This window comes from Petaurus breviceps, unplaced genomic scaffold (assembly GCF_028583685.1).
Source record: "Petaurus breviceps papuanus isolate PSGF00001 unplaced genomic scaffold, PetGlider_PUasm1.0 90792, whole genome shotgun sequence".
In the NCBI taxonomy this organism is placed as follows: Eukaryota; Metazoa; Chordata; class Mammalia; order Diprotodontia; family Petauridae; genus Petaurus; species Petaurus breviceps.
In genome coordinates, this window is record NW_027187347.1 from 20,384,359 (window position 1) to 20,399,864 (window position 15,506).

General features: G+C 39.1%; 2 protein-coding genes across 4 annotated transcripts in view; one reads left to right on the forward strand and one right to left on the reverse strand.

Annotated features, from left to right (window-relative positions):
• EAF2 (ELL associated factor 2) overlaps nt 1-13,235 on the reverse strand; it is a 62,982-nt gene extending 49,747 nt beyond the window's left edge. The window contains exons 1-2 of the mRNA XM_069070013.1: nt 13,001-13,235; nt 4,900-4,994 (exon numbers count right to left, since the gene is read on the reverse strand). Coding sequence (XP_068926114.1) covers nt 4,900-4,994; nt 13,001-13,106 — 201 coding nt within the window. The 5' untranslated portion in view covers nt 13,107-13,235. The remainder of the gene's footprint in view (nt 1-4,899; nt 4,995-13,000) is intronic.
• Nucleotides 13,236-13,306: 71 nt separating this feature from the next.
• The window catches only part of IQCB1 (IQ motif containing B1), a 65,544-nt gene continuing 63,344 nt past the window's right edge, over nt 13,307-15,506 (forward strand). For 2 of the 3 annotated variants that reach the window (XM_069070011.1, XM_069070012.1), the window contains exon 1: nt 13,311-13,502. The gene's annotated coding sequence lies outside the window, so the exon portion shown is untranslated. Of the gene's footprint in view, nt 13,503-15,506 lie in introns of all 3 variants that reach the window. The other variant, XM_069070010.1, reaches the window with a different exon arrangement.

A 15,506-nucleotide genomic window follows, 5' to 3' on the forward strand; every position in this document is an offset into this window, starting at 1 on the left:
GCAGCTGTAGCAAAGTGCTTTGACAAGAGGTGGACTAATATTGTTCAGCTGTTTTATCTGTGTCTGACTTTTTGTGAACCCATGTTTAGGGGAGCTTTCTTGGCAAAGATACTGAAGTGGTTTGAAATTTCCTTTTCTAGTACATTTTACAGATGAGAGAACTGAGGCAAACAGGGTTAAGCAATTTGCCTAAGGTCACACAACTAATACATATCTGAGGCTAGATTTGAACTCAGGTCTTACTTACTCCAAACACTCTTATCTACTGCACCACCTAACTACTCCAGGTGGACTAAATCTGTCTCCTCTTGAGGTGATAGTTGAGTCAGCTGGCTTTTGTGGGAAGAGGTAATGGTAGTGGGGGATGGGGAGGCAGGATTTTCAAGGGCCCTTCATTAAAGGAGCTTTACAGGGTATGATATCTGGTATGCAAATGATGCTTTATACCTTCCAACACTTTTATGCCCATTATCCAACTTGTTCCTATTACCCTGGTAAGGCAGACAAGGCAGCTATTACCAATAATATAGCCAAGAGGCTACAACATGGGCTTAGCCAAGGTTATACAGCTTGAGTCAGAACTGGAACACCCAAGTTTCCTAATGTTTAATCCAGGGTATTTTCAATTACATCAACCATATGAAAAGGTTAACAATGATCTGTTCATAGTCTCTCACCTAGTATTCTCATTGTGATGAACAATGTATATTCTGACTGGGACCAGCAGTCTGTGGCAGGGAAACATAGTGATACTCACTGGCCTACATTGGGATCACAACTGTAATACTGTTCTCACTAGCATGACGCTGTTAACACCACAAGCTACTGATAAGGCTGTAAATGTGGCAAAATGAACTGTAGGAACATACTTAGAAGCACTAAATGGTATATAATACCACACTAGTGTAAGGCAATAATGTTTAGGATGATTAAATTAGAAGCTTCTGGTATTACGAAATTATGAGCTAGTGAGGGAATGCTTTTTTTTTTCAAAAAGAATAAAATTTGTCACATTTTCCATGGTGACCAAGGACTTTGGAGACAGTTTATTTTATCTGAAGGGGTACTTTCATGATGGGAGGAAAATGCATAGCCTATTCAAGAATATACCTTCTGTTTTTTATTTCTCATGATTGTCCAAGGATTATAAAAACCAAGGTAGAGGATTAATGATTTACTAAGATGGCCTAGGCTATACGTTTAAGAAACAGAAATGTGAATAAATCTACAAAGTCTTGCCTAAGCCTCTCACAAGATTTGACTCTATTCTATCCTGAATTGGCTCCTACATGTCTACATTAGACCACAGTCTTGGAGTTTATATTAGAGGTTCCTATAGAGAAGTTTAAACAATGTTAGTTTAGCAAGTATTACAGAGGAGGTGGAACAGTAGGTGAAAGAAAGGTGTGTTAAGGAAAAGGTTTTCCAAAATTATGCACTTCCATTCTTCTGGCTATATCAACATACATATCATACAATATTATTTAAATGATGATTATTAAGGATTTCTCAAAGGAGCTTACAAAACTATTAGATTCTTGAGGGGAAGGACCAAGTCTTAAATAATGGTTTACCTTCCCTAACACTTAGTACACTACTTAATAAGTGCATGCTATACTGTATTCCTGGAGTTATTTTTTTATTTCCATTTTTTAAAATGGTATTTTTAAGTGTGTCTTCATACACACACACACACAGATTTATACAGATACACATTAAACTCTCTATATGGATATATCCTAGCTTATAGAATCAAATACATTCAATAGTTTTAATGCATGGATTTTTAAAGCCTCTTTGCTACCCTCTCCCACAGCTGACACCTTGAAGATGTAAATGAGAGAGAGAAAAAGAAAAGAGATGAAGAAGCAATGGAGAGAAATGGAGAGAACTTCAGAAAGTCTAGGACAATAAAATTTTGTGTACATTTAAAGTGTGGTCATTTTAAATTGAGTCAGTTTTAACAATGGTCATCTTAATTTGGAGCCAATGTGGCACTGTAGGAAAAGTGCTCTTTTTGGAGTCAGGCAAGTTACAATTTGTCTGAAACTCAGTTTTCTCAACTATAAACTGGGGATAAAAACATGCTTATAGTACCTCTATCATAGGGCTCTTGTGAGAATCAGATGAGAATGTATATAAAGCACTTTGCAAACCTTAAAGCACTATATTAAGTTATAAAGCACAACAAAAATCGTTAATGTCAGCTTCCTAGGTAATTAAGTTTCTTCTAGATACTTATTAATTTATTTTATTGAAAGTATTAAGTTATTTTGGATGGATGAAATGGCATTGTTTGTCATCATTAATCAATATGCTGTAATCATCCTGGAAAACTCAGAGTTATAAGTAAAAAGGAAAACCATCAGTGAGGTTTTTAATCCTTTCTCAGAAGTACAAATATCTAGTTTTTTACAACATGCTATAAAGTCTGTCTGTTCAAGTATGCTGACATACCTTTATGCCTCTAAAATGGAGATTCTCCCAGAAGGGAAGTATCAGTCCTCAGGGCAGTACTGGAAATCAGGAGGATTGTATCATTCTCTGGTAGAAGTGGGATTTACCACAGCAATTGGGTTATTTTGATGCCCTAACAACCCTGAGTGCTTTCCACTTGCAGGAGGCCTCAATCTCAGGATGACATGTTAGGTATGGAGGATGACATAGATTGCTGAGAATGTAGGACTTAGTGGAGGAGAGAGATGTTTATAGTTTGGGTGTTTATAGTTCCAGGCACAAATTTGTTGTTGCTACTGTTGTTAAGTCAAATAAAACACCTTCTATATTCAATGTTTTATTTGCCTGAGTGCTTGCCTGAAAACCAAAGGGCATTTACACCTTTCTCTTTTGTCACAGAGATGTAGATAGAGGCTAAATTCTAATGTTCTCAGGGAAAACTTCAGGTGGGTCAAAAAGGTTTATGATTAATGAGAATTCCTCCAAGACTAAACTCAGTCAGTACACAAAAAATATTCAGGTCTGGGCCAGGGGTTGTATGGTGCTACAGCCAGAACTCCTTGATAGACTAATCTATTAATTTTTAAAGTGTATTTCTTTTTTTTTTTTTTAAGCAATTGGGGTTAAGTAACTTGCTCAAGGTTACAGGCCAGCTATTTTGTGTGGGTGCCGAGTATTGGAGGCCGGAACCGATCCCGGGTCTCCCAACGGCAGAGCCGGCGCTCTTACTCACTGCACCACCTGGCTGCCCCTACAGTGTATTTCTGAATAAGCAAGCAAAAAGTCTTTTCAGCATATGGAGAGAAGAGATATACAGAAGGCTTTCACTGAACATTCTGAATAATAGGAAATGAAATAAATACCAACACCATTCAAGTGCTAGTAGCTCCTATGCTCTTCCTGCAAGCAGTAGTTAGAGCCTACTGGGTCAGCAAGTGCTCAGAGTCTCAAATGAAAAGAGTATAAAACATTCTCAGGGTACTTGGAGGAAAAAGGGAAAAAACCTTAAAAACAACCTGAGTCAGTGTTTGGCTTCTCCTTGATCTCTACAACTTTGCATTAGAGATATTAAGTCTTAAGGAAAGTGAGAATACTTTACTTCGAGTAGACAATTTACAAATATTTACTGAACAGAATTTAGAGGAAATATTCTCGACAGGAATCCTTGTTCTTCTGGTGGGAACAGTAAGAGGCAATCGTCTGATAAAACAATAATTCAATCCATGTCAAATCTTCTCCCTTTTTCACACACACACAGAATTTGAAAGAATAATCCATTGTTAAGAATACAATTTGAGGCTAGTCTAGCATGGCAGTGGTTGTTACCAACTGAAGGCTTTTCAGTAACTGAAAAATTGGGTTGGTAGGCTCTGGGCAATCTTTAACAAATAAAATAAGATCATTTACTAGGTGATCATGCGTTTTCCTTCCTTGCATCTCACGTAGCACTTTGCTTATGTATTTATTATGTATTAGAGTTATCTGTGTCTCTGCCATGTTCCCTTATTAGATTACATACCAAATGAGGGTAGAATTGGCAATCACAGTGGGCACTAAATAAATATTTGCTGAATTAAACTGAATTGAAATAAGTAGTGTCATACTAAAATACAAATTTCAGCATTATATTTTCAATTTCTCCCTAGGACAACTCAGAAGGAAACACAAAGTATTTAAGATAAATGTGAAGTAAGAGCAAAGCTTTGTTTATTTTTTTTTCCTATTGAGAAGAAGTTGAAGTGGAGAGGGATGTAAGAATAGGGTGTCTTCTTCCCCCACCCCAAAAAAAAGAGAAAGAAAAAGAAAAAAGGAAAAAGTGTCATTGATATAGTTTTTAATGCAAAGAAGAGAAGGCCAAAAGAAATCACAGACAAGCAAGACAACTTTGAAAATTACATGTTAAATTTATTATATACATAAAAAGAAAATCGTGATGTATATAATATATAATTTCAAATACAATCCTTTTGTCTGTTCTACTGTGTATATTGATGCACACATTTTAATTGCTGTTAAATTCAGAATTTTGAAAAAGAAAAAAACCCCTAAAATATCAGCAAACTATAGCCAATTCTTGGCTTTGCAGAATGGAACATTCTATTAAAAAAAATCTTCTTTGGACATTTTTCAGAAAAAGGTAACACGTTTCCAGAAGGATTTAGATACAGATTCTATCTGACAACAATTAAATGGATTAAGCTTTTAAGGATTCTTTTTAGATACCAGGTTACGTAATTTTTTCAGATTAATAGTATGTGCTTCTAAAACTGTTAGAAGTATTAAGCAGTTCATACTATTAATTAAAAAGAAAACTAAAGTTTTGTGTGTGTTTGAAATTTTTCAGCCTCTCAGACTCAAAATGTTAATTTTCTTCAAGCTCTAATTCAGACTATACTTCTCTACTTAAACATTCTTTTATTTTAAATGGATATCAATACTTACCTCTATATTTGGCAGTGTTATTGTCACCTGTTCACCTTTGCCAACTTCAAGATCTCCTTCACAGGAGGTGTCAATCGATGCAGGTTTAAAGTCATCTAAAAATAAACCATAACTGATTTTAACAACTTATAAAAACCACTTATAATATCAAAAGTCAAACGTTTCACAAGTACTGAATAATTTTTAATAACCCCAGGAATCTAAAAAAACTTCAATCCAGCTTGATTCTCTATGTGTAATTAAGAAAAGAATATGTATGTGAGACATACTGTAGAGTCAACACTAAGTGGTTTCTTATGCCAACTCTAAAATAACACACGCAACCAAGAAAGTGTGGAAAATAATTGTAGCCCAGGCGAGATCATCAATGCAATCTGTTTATTGATACCATAAGCAAGGTTTTTATAGAGGAATGAAACAAAAAAGGTAATTATAGGTCACTAAGTTTTCTAATACTGCTTTGTTCAGTTTCAAGATGCCAGACAGTGATGTCAAGTAGGCCTTGATGGTTATCAATGTCCTTGATGACTTCCAAGCCATATGAATAGTATCTAAAATGTATGGGTGAGCTAACACCTTCTGGCAAACATTCCAGAAAAGGGCAGAACTCTGGATCTCAGGATATCAGGCAGGCTCTGATTTACAGCCACATCACAGAGAAAACCAAGACTGGACAGTACAGACTGGCTACTGGAAAACCCGGAGCTAACTTATCTAGGACTAGTCTGATTCCTGGATCAGGTATTTTGGATCCCTTCAACATATGACTTTTAATATTTTAAATCATTGTATTTATTTAAAGGTCAAATTTATGGTTTTATAGCTTCTAGAAATCACAGGAAATAATTTTATAATGTTTCCATTTCTTAGAAAAGTTGATATATGTAATACTTTATACACATTATAGTGAATCTATAGCAAAGTACCTATTTACAAATTGACAGATTAGAACTCTTTAAGCATATAGTACCCTTTTCTATACTTGTGTGTGGCCATTTTTCGCTACCTGAGAAAATGAATTTTCTCAAGTGGATTGTAAGCTCCTCTAAAGCAGAAACTGTATTTTTGACTCACTTCTACCTTCTCATAGCACTCTAATAAAGCACTCTACAAATATCAGGCATTGTAACCAACATTGGGACTATATATAATGTTAGGATTGATTTATGTGAATATGATATAATGTAAGAATGATTCATTTTAATACATATAGCCAAACAATTTCAGTAGTGCTTCTTAGAAATACACAATAGTAATATTCAGTGTCCCTGCAAGATTAAAATGTGCTTCAAGAATGATCTTTAATTCTAGAGGATATTCAACAAATATTTATTATCTAACTACTATGTGTCAAGGGGTTAAGTGCTTGGGATACAAAGACAAAGAATGAAAAAAATCTCTACTCTTGAGAAGCTCACATTCTTTTTTTTTTCTTTTTCCAAAAGCAATCGGGGTTAAGTAACTTGCTCAAGGTTACATGGCCAGGTGTTTCTGGGTGGGTGCTAAGTGTCTGAGCCCGGATTCAATCCCCAAGTCATCCCGACACCGGAGCCATGCTCTTACTCGCTGTGCTACCTGGACGCCCCAAGAAGCTCACATTCTAACATAGGAGACACCATGTATATATAATGTATATAGAGAATATAAAGAGAACAAAAAATACAAAATATTTAAATACAAGCATAGATTTCGTATGGATCTATGATTTTATTTACATAGTGAACTCCTGGAAAGGAAGCTCTACTAAAATAGATCTGACTTTGCCTTGCAACTTAGTTTCAGAGCCTTAGCCTGGCCCTGACAGGTCATATGACCTGCCCAGACTCCTGAAGATGAGACTTGAATCCAGATCTTCCTCAAAGCCAGCTCTCTATCTACTGTGCAAAACTGCCTTCCTCTGTAACAATCACCAAATATTTGCTGAATATGCAGCATATATTCAATACTGCTTATTTATAGCAGGGGAGAGGTAGAAGAGACTGTGCTCTGAGATGGGAATTTAAGAATCTGGGATCTCATAAGAACAAGTTATGAGTGATGATGAGAGGTTGAAAACATGACTAAACATGTCAAAACATGACATGGAAGTAGAGGTCACTGAAAGGAAAAAGGTAGGACTTTTCTTGATGGTAAGGTCCTTTATCGTGTTGGTCATGTGACCCAGATTCAACGGGGGTTTCTTAGGTAATGACTGAAGCACACACCCTTGAGAATACTATGAATTAACAGTTATCTTTCAATTGCTAGGGCACAGGTGCTGTTGGGCTACTGAGGTGATGGGCTCATGACTAAGGCACAGTCTCTGAGTCCCGGAATTAAAAGAAGTGATAATTAATACTTACCCTGCGACTATGGGTAAATCACTTGAGAACTTTAGCTTCCTCATATGTAGTACGGAGGAGACATATTACTTACCTCATCAATATGATGTAGAAACCTTAGAGCACCAAATAAATATAACAGAAGTGTATCCTTCTATCATTCTTGCTTCATTTCTACTCTAAACACATAAAGCTTATTTAAAACCTCACACTTATGAAGTCATTTGCCCCTGCCTAGGTTGTTTCTCCTCCTAATGTATAACAGAACAGTCTACATCTTCTCCCCATTACCTGGGAGCATCAAAACCTTTTCATGTTTTTAAATCTTTTTTTTTTTTACTGTTAGCATGGAAGGGAAACAGCAAGTATGAAAAGATTTCCAAAATCCACTGCCTTCACTTGTGCTGCTGAATGAAGCTGGAGAAAATTATGAAACTATAGATCCACTACAAATTTAGGTTACCTAACCTAACTGATCCTTTACTGCTGCTAGGCAATTCTTTCATACCTTTCTAATTGACTCATTATCCCTGTCATCATAGCAGCTCTTCCAAATCTTTTCATTCTTTCTCAACCATCCCATGACTAATCCTGCCTCCACTTACTTAGCTGAGAGCCTGGCCTCAAGTTTTCCTGAAGAAAACAAAAATGAGGCTACTCACTGAGAGCTCCTTCTTTTCCCCTCCATCTCACATCACCCAAATGATTTCTGCTACCATCTTCACTCTCCCTCCTGTCTCACATGAAGAATTGGCTCTTCTTGCCAAGGCAAACCTCTCTACCTGTACAACTGATGTAATTCCATCCTATCTTCTCCAGCAGACTGTCCCCTTTATCATTTGTACTCTCTCACTTTTTTTTTTTTAAGCAATGAGGCTTAAGTAACTTGCTCAAGGTTACACGGCCAGTTATTTCTGGGTGTGGTGCTAAGTATCTGAGCCCAGATTCAATCCCAGGTCATCTCGACTCTGGGGCCAGTGCTCTTACTCGCTGTGCTACCTGGCTGCCCCTCTCTCACTTATTTCAATCTCTCCATCTAGTGGTTCCTTCCCTACTGCCTACAAACATGCCCATGTCTCCCCCATCCTCAAAAAGTCCTCATTTGATCCATCCATTCCCACTATCATTCCACATTTCTCCTTTTTTTTTTTTTTTTCCTAAACTCCTTGAAAACACTGCCTGGTGCCCCTGCTTCTTTTCTTTCTACTCTCTTCTTAATTTTCTATGTTTCTGACCTTGTAATTCTACAAAATCTCCTATCTTCACTAATAGTCTCTTAGCTGCCAAATCTAACGGCCTTTTCTCAAACCTCATCTTTCTTGTCTTCTCTGCAGCCTTTGGCATTGCTGATCACCCTCTTTTTCTTAATACTCTATCTAAATTTTTAGGACATTTCTCTCCTGGTTCTCTTCCTACTCAGTTGACCACTCTTCGATTTCCTTTGATGGAACTGTATACCTGTCAAGTCTGGGTATTCCCCAGGGCTTTTCCTGGGTCCTTTTCTTTTATCCTGCTCAACTCCAGGCATTTTCACTGGCTACTCCCATGCATGGAATGCTCTCCCTACTTATTTTTGCTTCCTGGCTTCTTTCATAAAGTCACAGCTAAAATTCCACCTTCTACAGCAATTTTTTCCTGATCCCTCTTAATTCTGGTGCCTTCTTGAAGTTGATTATTTCCAATTTATCTTGTATATAGTTTTTATGTACATAGTTATTTGTTTGTATGTTGTCTTCACCATTAGATTGTGAACTTGAGAGCAAGGATTGCCTTTTACCTTTCTTTGCATCCCCAGCACTTACCACAGTGCCTGCCACACAGTAGGTTCTTAATAAATGTTTATTTACTGACTCACTGATCTTACTCTACCCTAGCAAGTTATCTTCTTTTTCTTTACAGGTCCTAAGTAAGAAAGTTACACATAAACGGTAATGTTACATCTTTAAGGAATGTTCATTTACATTTAAGATAAAACCAGAATCTATTCTAAATTATTTTATATAGATGCCTAGGAAGTTGTGGATGGAGGAATGCTGGGGGAAGAGAGGAGAGGAGAGGAGAGGAGAGGAGAGGAGAGGAGAGGAGAGGAGAGATGAGATTAGGATGTAATGTTAGTACTAAGGATGTCTCTTTCAGAGTTTGTACTCCCCTCCTCCTTCTCTATGCCTAGACCTACCACTGCAGAATCCACCACACATGAATATTTAACAAGGTGGGAACCCAGGATGGGAGGACAGTAGAGTCAGTCATCGAAGATGGTGCCCTTATACTTCCTGTGATTATATCTATTATATGAACTACCATAGTATCTAGTATAATTCTATAACTTGTGCAGTCCTAGTCTCTAATTGTTTCATACACTGTTCCTCTAACAAGATTATAATTTGAGAATAGGAACTACTTCTTCCTCCTTTTGTATCTTTCAAGTAGCTATGCTCATCATATGGACTCAATAAGCATTTATCAACTAAAATGACACACTGGAAAGGAACTATGGTTAATCAAGCTCACTATTGTTCTGATAATGACTATGGGCCAATGTGAGAGAATACAATTATGAGAGAATACAATTGTTTTCCTATGCTGTCAGTCTCAAAATGTCAGGGATGTAGTCAAATATCACTTGTTTTCCTTAATGCATCATTCTAAGGTTATTAAAACTGTTATGTTCTGAAGGAGAAAAGTAGTTGTTTAAAGAGACATAGGTGGATTCACAGTGATAATTTAGAATTTTAAAAGCTACCTATAGAAGAAGGGAGGTCAGGTTATAAAAGCCACAGTCTTTTTTAAGAAAAATGTGAGGAGCACCAAAGTTTAGTGATAAATGCTAATGGAAAACAAAACAATTCTTTTTAAAAAGAGATTTTGGAAGCAAGAAATACATCAAAGTAGTGATAGGATCACTATTTTTTTAAAAATTAATTTGTTTATTTACTTTTAGTTTACATCATTCAGTTCCACAGTCCCTTGAGCTTCAAATTTTCTCCCCTTCTTTCTCCCCCGCTCATGGCGGCATGCAGTCAAACATAGGATCTACAAATACCTTCACATCAAACATAGTCAGGTTGTAAAGAAAGATTATAACCAATGGAATGAACAACAGGAAAGAGGAAACAAAACAAAACAAGAAAAAGAAACAGAGCAAGTAGTTTGCTCCAATCTGTATTCAGACTCTGCAGCTCTTTCTCTGGATGTAGATATCTCTTTCCAGATAGGATCATTATTAATGGTAAACAAGAAAATAGATGACAGTAAAGGAAGAAAAATTCTTGAATATATTAAAGGGATGGTTTATGAACATTTGGGGGAAAAAAAGCAGCAACAACCAAGAGTCAATATGGCTTCAGAAAGAACAGGCCATGCCAAACTAATCTCATTTCCTTTTCTCCTAAGGTTTCTAGGATGGTAGATTAGGCATATGTCAATGACACAGTGTATCTTGTGCATAAGATACTAGTAGAATCATGTAAATATATAACTAGTTGAATTACAGGGCCCAGAGAGGTCTTAATGAGTATTGATATCAACTTGGAGAAGTATCTAGCAGACAGCCCCATGGATCTGCCCTTGGCCCTGCATGCTGTTCAACATTTCTATTAATGACAAGGATGAGCACATGGAGGTGACACAAGCTGGCAGAAAATAATTCACATGCTGGATAAAAGTTAGGTTCCAAAAAGATCTTGACTGGGTAGAACGATGAGCTGAATCTAATAAGATGGCATTTACTAGGGATAAATGTAAAGTACTCTAACTGGGTTCAAAGAAAACACTTTGTATTTCCAAAGATTACAGAATAGGAGAAGCATGCATGGTTAAACAACAGTTGTCAGAAAAAAAAAAGCTAGGGGTTTAGAAGAGGCAGGCCCAGTACATGGCAGCCAAAAATGCTAATGAAATTTTTGCCTGTATTAATAAATGTTGAAATGATAATCTTGCTATAGCCTACCCTAGACAGACCATATCTGGAATATTAATGTCCATCATTAGCTGCCACATTTGACAATTAACATTTATATAGTGCTTATTATATGCCAGGCACTGCATCAAGCACTTTACAATTGTCTCATTTGATCCTACCCCAGGAGGTAGGTGTTATTATTATGTCCATTTTGTAGATAAGGAAACTGAGGCAAACAGAGTGACTTACTCAAGGTCAAATAGCTAGTAAGTGTCTGAGGTCAGAGGAAGAACACTAAAAAGCTGGAGTGTATCCAGAGGAATTGGTAGACTAGTGAGACTGGAAACCAAGCCATAAAAAGAATCAGTGGAAGGAACCATACATGTTTAGCACAGAGAACTTGTTCTCTCCCTACAGTGGAGAACAAGAACGTATGACATTTTGAAGGACTGTCATAAAAAAAGAGGAATTAGATTTGTTCTGCTTGAAACAGGAGTGAACAACTAGGATCTACTTTAGAAAGGCAGATGACAGAGGTTCAGTCAAAGAAAAAAAAAATCTTCCTAACAATTAGATCTTAGGATTTGTCCAGTAGCAGAATGAGCTGTGACTACCTCTTCTCTGGTCTTCAAGAAGAGGCTTAATGGCCAATTGTCAAAGATATTCTAGACTGGATTCCTATTCAAGTATAGTTTGCATTAGGTGACCTTAGAGATTCCTTTGAATTACAGATTCTGTGACTTTATAACTTATAACAAACTCTCTAAACCCAACTAGCCTGTACTCTTCACCAATAATTTAATACCATCTTTAGCTTTTGTACAAGATGTACTTTTTATTTGATCTAAAACCTACTCAGGCCTACCCTTCCAATGTGTTGTGATGTTATGAATTTCAATCATATCTCATTGTGAGACAGATATTTTCAAGTTTCTGCATTTCCAGACTAAAATGTTCTTAGTTCTTTACCCTAGAATAGCCCTATCACCCACCTGTTTGGTTTGGTATCTTTTTCAGCTCTATAAATTGTTTTCTTTCAGTTTGACAACCATAACTACACCTCCCTCATTTTCAAATAAGGGAAACTGAGAAAGAAGATGAGAAAAAAAAGAGAAAGAAAAAGAAATAAGTTTCTTGGGGGAAGCAAGAGAGCCACTCCAGTACCCAACAAGCATAAACCCATTCATTAGTCTTTTCTACCTCCTGTATTCAGAAAGACCTCTGAATGTTTTGTTTTTATTTCCATAGCAAATACTTTTGAATCAAGTTCCAAACTATGTGGACCTACTCTAGAACAGATAGTATTCATAAACGTGATCTTTTTGAACTCCTGAGATTCAAATTCTTGTGAAAGTCCTTACAAGATCCATCTGGTTGGGGTGTGGGTGGTAGAGGGAGGGAAAAGAAAACAAGGTATGGGGCAAGAGGTCAAGAAACGAGGTTCCTTAACCTCCCTGCCCACCCCCTCCTCCCCAAATCATACCAGTATGGCACCAGCTGCCTCGCAAACGGTTCCAGGTTCGCTTAATCTTTGATTTTGGTCCTTCCTTCTACATCAGAAGGACCTGTCTGTCCCTCAGGCAAGGAGATAGTAGCCTCCTCACCCCTAGGACAGCCAGGCGCCTCCGCCTGTCACGCCTGTCACTCGACCCCTCCCCCTCAGCTTCTCTTCTAAGCCTCTGGCTTTCCAGCCCCACTAAATACCTCGGCCCCTCGCCCCACCGCGGGGCAAACGCGGCAAAGAAGGCAGTGTGAGGCCAGCCTTTCCCTATAAGAAAAAGGTGGGGGACATCTGTGAGGAAGACTCCGGGGAGCCTCTTGTGAATCCCCAATGGGCCGGTAGAGAAGGCGAGGTATAGCCCCTTCTTGCCCCACTCACAACGCACGGTGTGGAAGGCGCTGCGCGGATGCTTCTCGAAACTCTCTCCCAACTTCAGCACCCGCTCCCGGTTGTCAAAGTACGGCGCACCGCTCGGCCCATTCATCCTCCTCCGCCGCAGCTAGGCAGGACGCCACCTGCCACCTGGACCCGAAGCCGCAGCCTGCTGGCCCTTTGCTGCAAGCACCCAGTTGCACCGCCGGTTGGGGCGCGGGGCGGAGCCCCAAACGGGCCAATAGGGAGCCTCGCAGGCGAGGATTGGCTGTTGCTTGACAATCCGAGGGGGTTTGGGGGCGTGGCCATGGGAGCTTTGAGTGGAGCCGCCTAAAGGTTTTCGGTCCTCGGGCGCCCGCCTCTGGTTTGCGCAGCCGCCATCTGCCGCTGAACCTGGTCGGGGGAAGAGATTCCTCTTCCGGCCGCTAAGTCTGGTACCCCTCGCTCTGACGTGGGCGACCGCAGCCGCAGCCGGTAGTCTCTTGGCGAACCCCAGTGCGGGGGAGAGGTAACGGTCGCCGCAAGTTCTAAAAGGGGGGAGGGGGCGCGGAGGGGTATTGAGAACTACATGACCTGACCTTCGGCGGAAGGATTTTCCGCTCCCAACCTGTGAAGAGACAGTTGCCGCCGCGTGGCATTGCTCCTGGCCTGAGGGACCCGAGAGATCCCTGACGCCGGACCGCACGGGCGGAGCTTGGGGCTCAGAAGGGAGTCCTGACTTAATTACACAGCTTCGAGACCAGAGGTGGAACCTGGATTTAGATCCAGGTCTGGTCTCGCCTTCGAGCGTCCCTTCCCACTCCTGCGCGAAACCCCTCCAATCCCTCCCCCCTCGTAGAGCAGATTTCCTGGGGCTTTTGGAGGAAAGGCTCCTCGGTTACCTGGGCAACGCTGATCGGGGAGCTTTGTGTGTTGAGCATAAGCAAAGCATGGTAGGAGGGCGGGAGAAACAAGCCTTTATTAAGCGCCAAATGCATACCAGACTTTGTAGCAAGCGCTGTCCTGGAGGTGCAGTTATGCCCATTTTACAATTGAGGAAACTGCTTAAATGACTTGCCCACGGTCAACACAGCTAGTGTCCGAGGCCGAGTTTGAACTCGGGGCTCTTTTGATTCCTGATGCAGTGCTCTTTCTACGGTGTTATCATCTGACTAACGTTTTGGGGAATCCCTGTTCCTCCCTCCCTAGTTTTGTCTCCCTTTCACTCTTCCTTTCCCCCCCTTTCAGAAAATTGACAGATTGAAGCTGATAAATTAGTTTCTTTGAACAGTGGGCTGTTCCCTGCAGTTAAGTGAGGCAGTGGATAGTTAGCATGCTGGACTTGCAGTCAGAAAGTCTCGACTTCAAGTCCAAATACTTAACTAGCTATGTGGCTCAGTGTCAGTCACTTAGCCGCTCTCAGCCTCAAGTTTCCCCATCAGTAAAATAGGGATAATGACAATAGCACTTATTTCTCAGGGTTGTTGTGATAAAATGAAATATTTGTAATGCACTCTGCAGATGTAAATGCTAGCTGAATTCACAGAATTCAGTCATTATGTGGAGGCACAGGGTCCAGGCTGTAGGGCATAGTTTCCATAAAAGACAAAGAAAGGTGTGGACTTGAACTAAGTGATACTGAGTGGCAAGGGATGATGATAAAGTTCTTTAATTCCAAACAAACCAAAACTATATCCTTAGAGACAGATTTGTGTCTTGAAAACTTTTCCATCTGTGACACTCAGTTGTACCAAAAAGTCTTTTATTGCTCATGACTCTTCTTTGGAAGCATGTATAATGAAAAGGGCACTAAACGTGGAATCAGGAGACTCTAATTCTAGGCCCAGCTACAGATAACTAGTAATGTCCCAGACAATTTCCTGAATCTCTTGAGGATGGGAGGTGGCAAAGCTGGAGTTGTAACAATGTATGCAACAATGTAACAATGTAGGACTCAGCTTCCTAGTTCTTTGACACTGGTCAAATCACTTAACTACTTTCTGCCTCAGCTTCTTTGTCTACAAAATAATAGCTCCTTACCTCCCTAGGTGGTTATGAAGATAATATGAGGTAATATTTGTAAAGTTCTTTGTAAACCTTTAAAAGCCACATGTAAATGTTAACATTTATTGGTTCTTATACCTCTAGTGCCCTTATTAGTAAAATGAAAAGGTTGGACTAGATTAACTTTGTGGTCTCGTCCAGCTGTAATTTTTTTTTTCATTCTGTCATCTAGAACTTATAAGTTCTTAACCCAAAATGTTAAAATTATATACGGGTCATCTCTTTAGACCACAGCAGATTAGAAAGTCAATTAGAGGAGGTGCTGGTACTACAAAATTTTGAAAGGCACCCTGACACAAGTAAAAACTAGCCATAAGAGAAGAAATACACCACAAAAACTATAATATTTCATTACAGTATAGTACAACTAATGTTTATAGCTACTATGCTAAATCATAAACATTAGTTTGAATCATGTTTAGGGTGTTGTAAATGTTAAAATGAGTTTGGGGCACTTTAAAAGTTGATC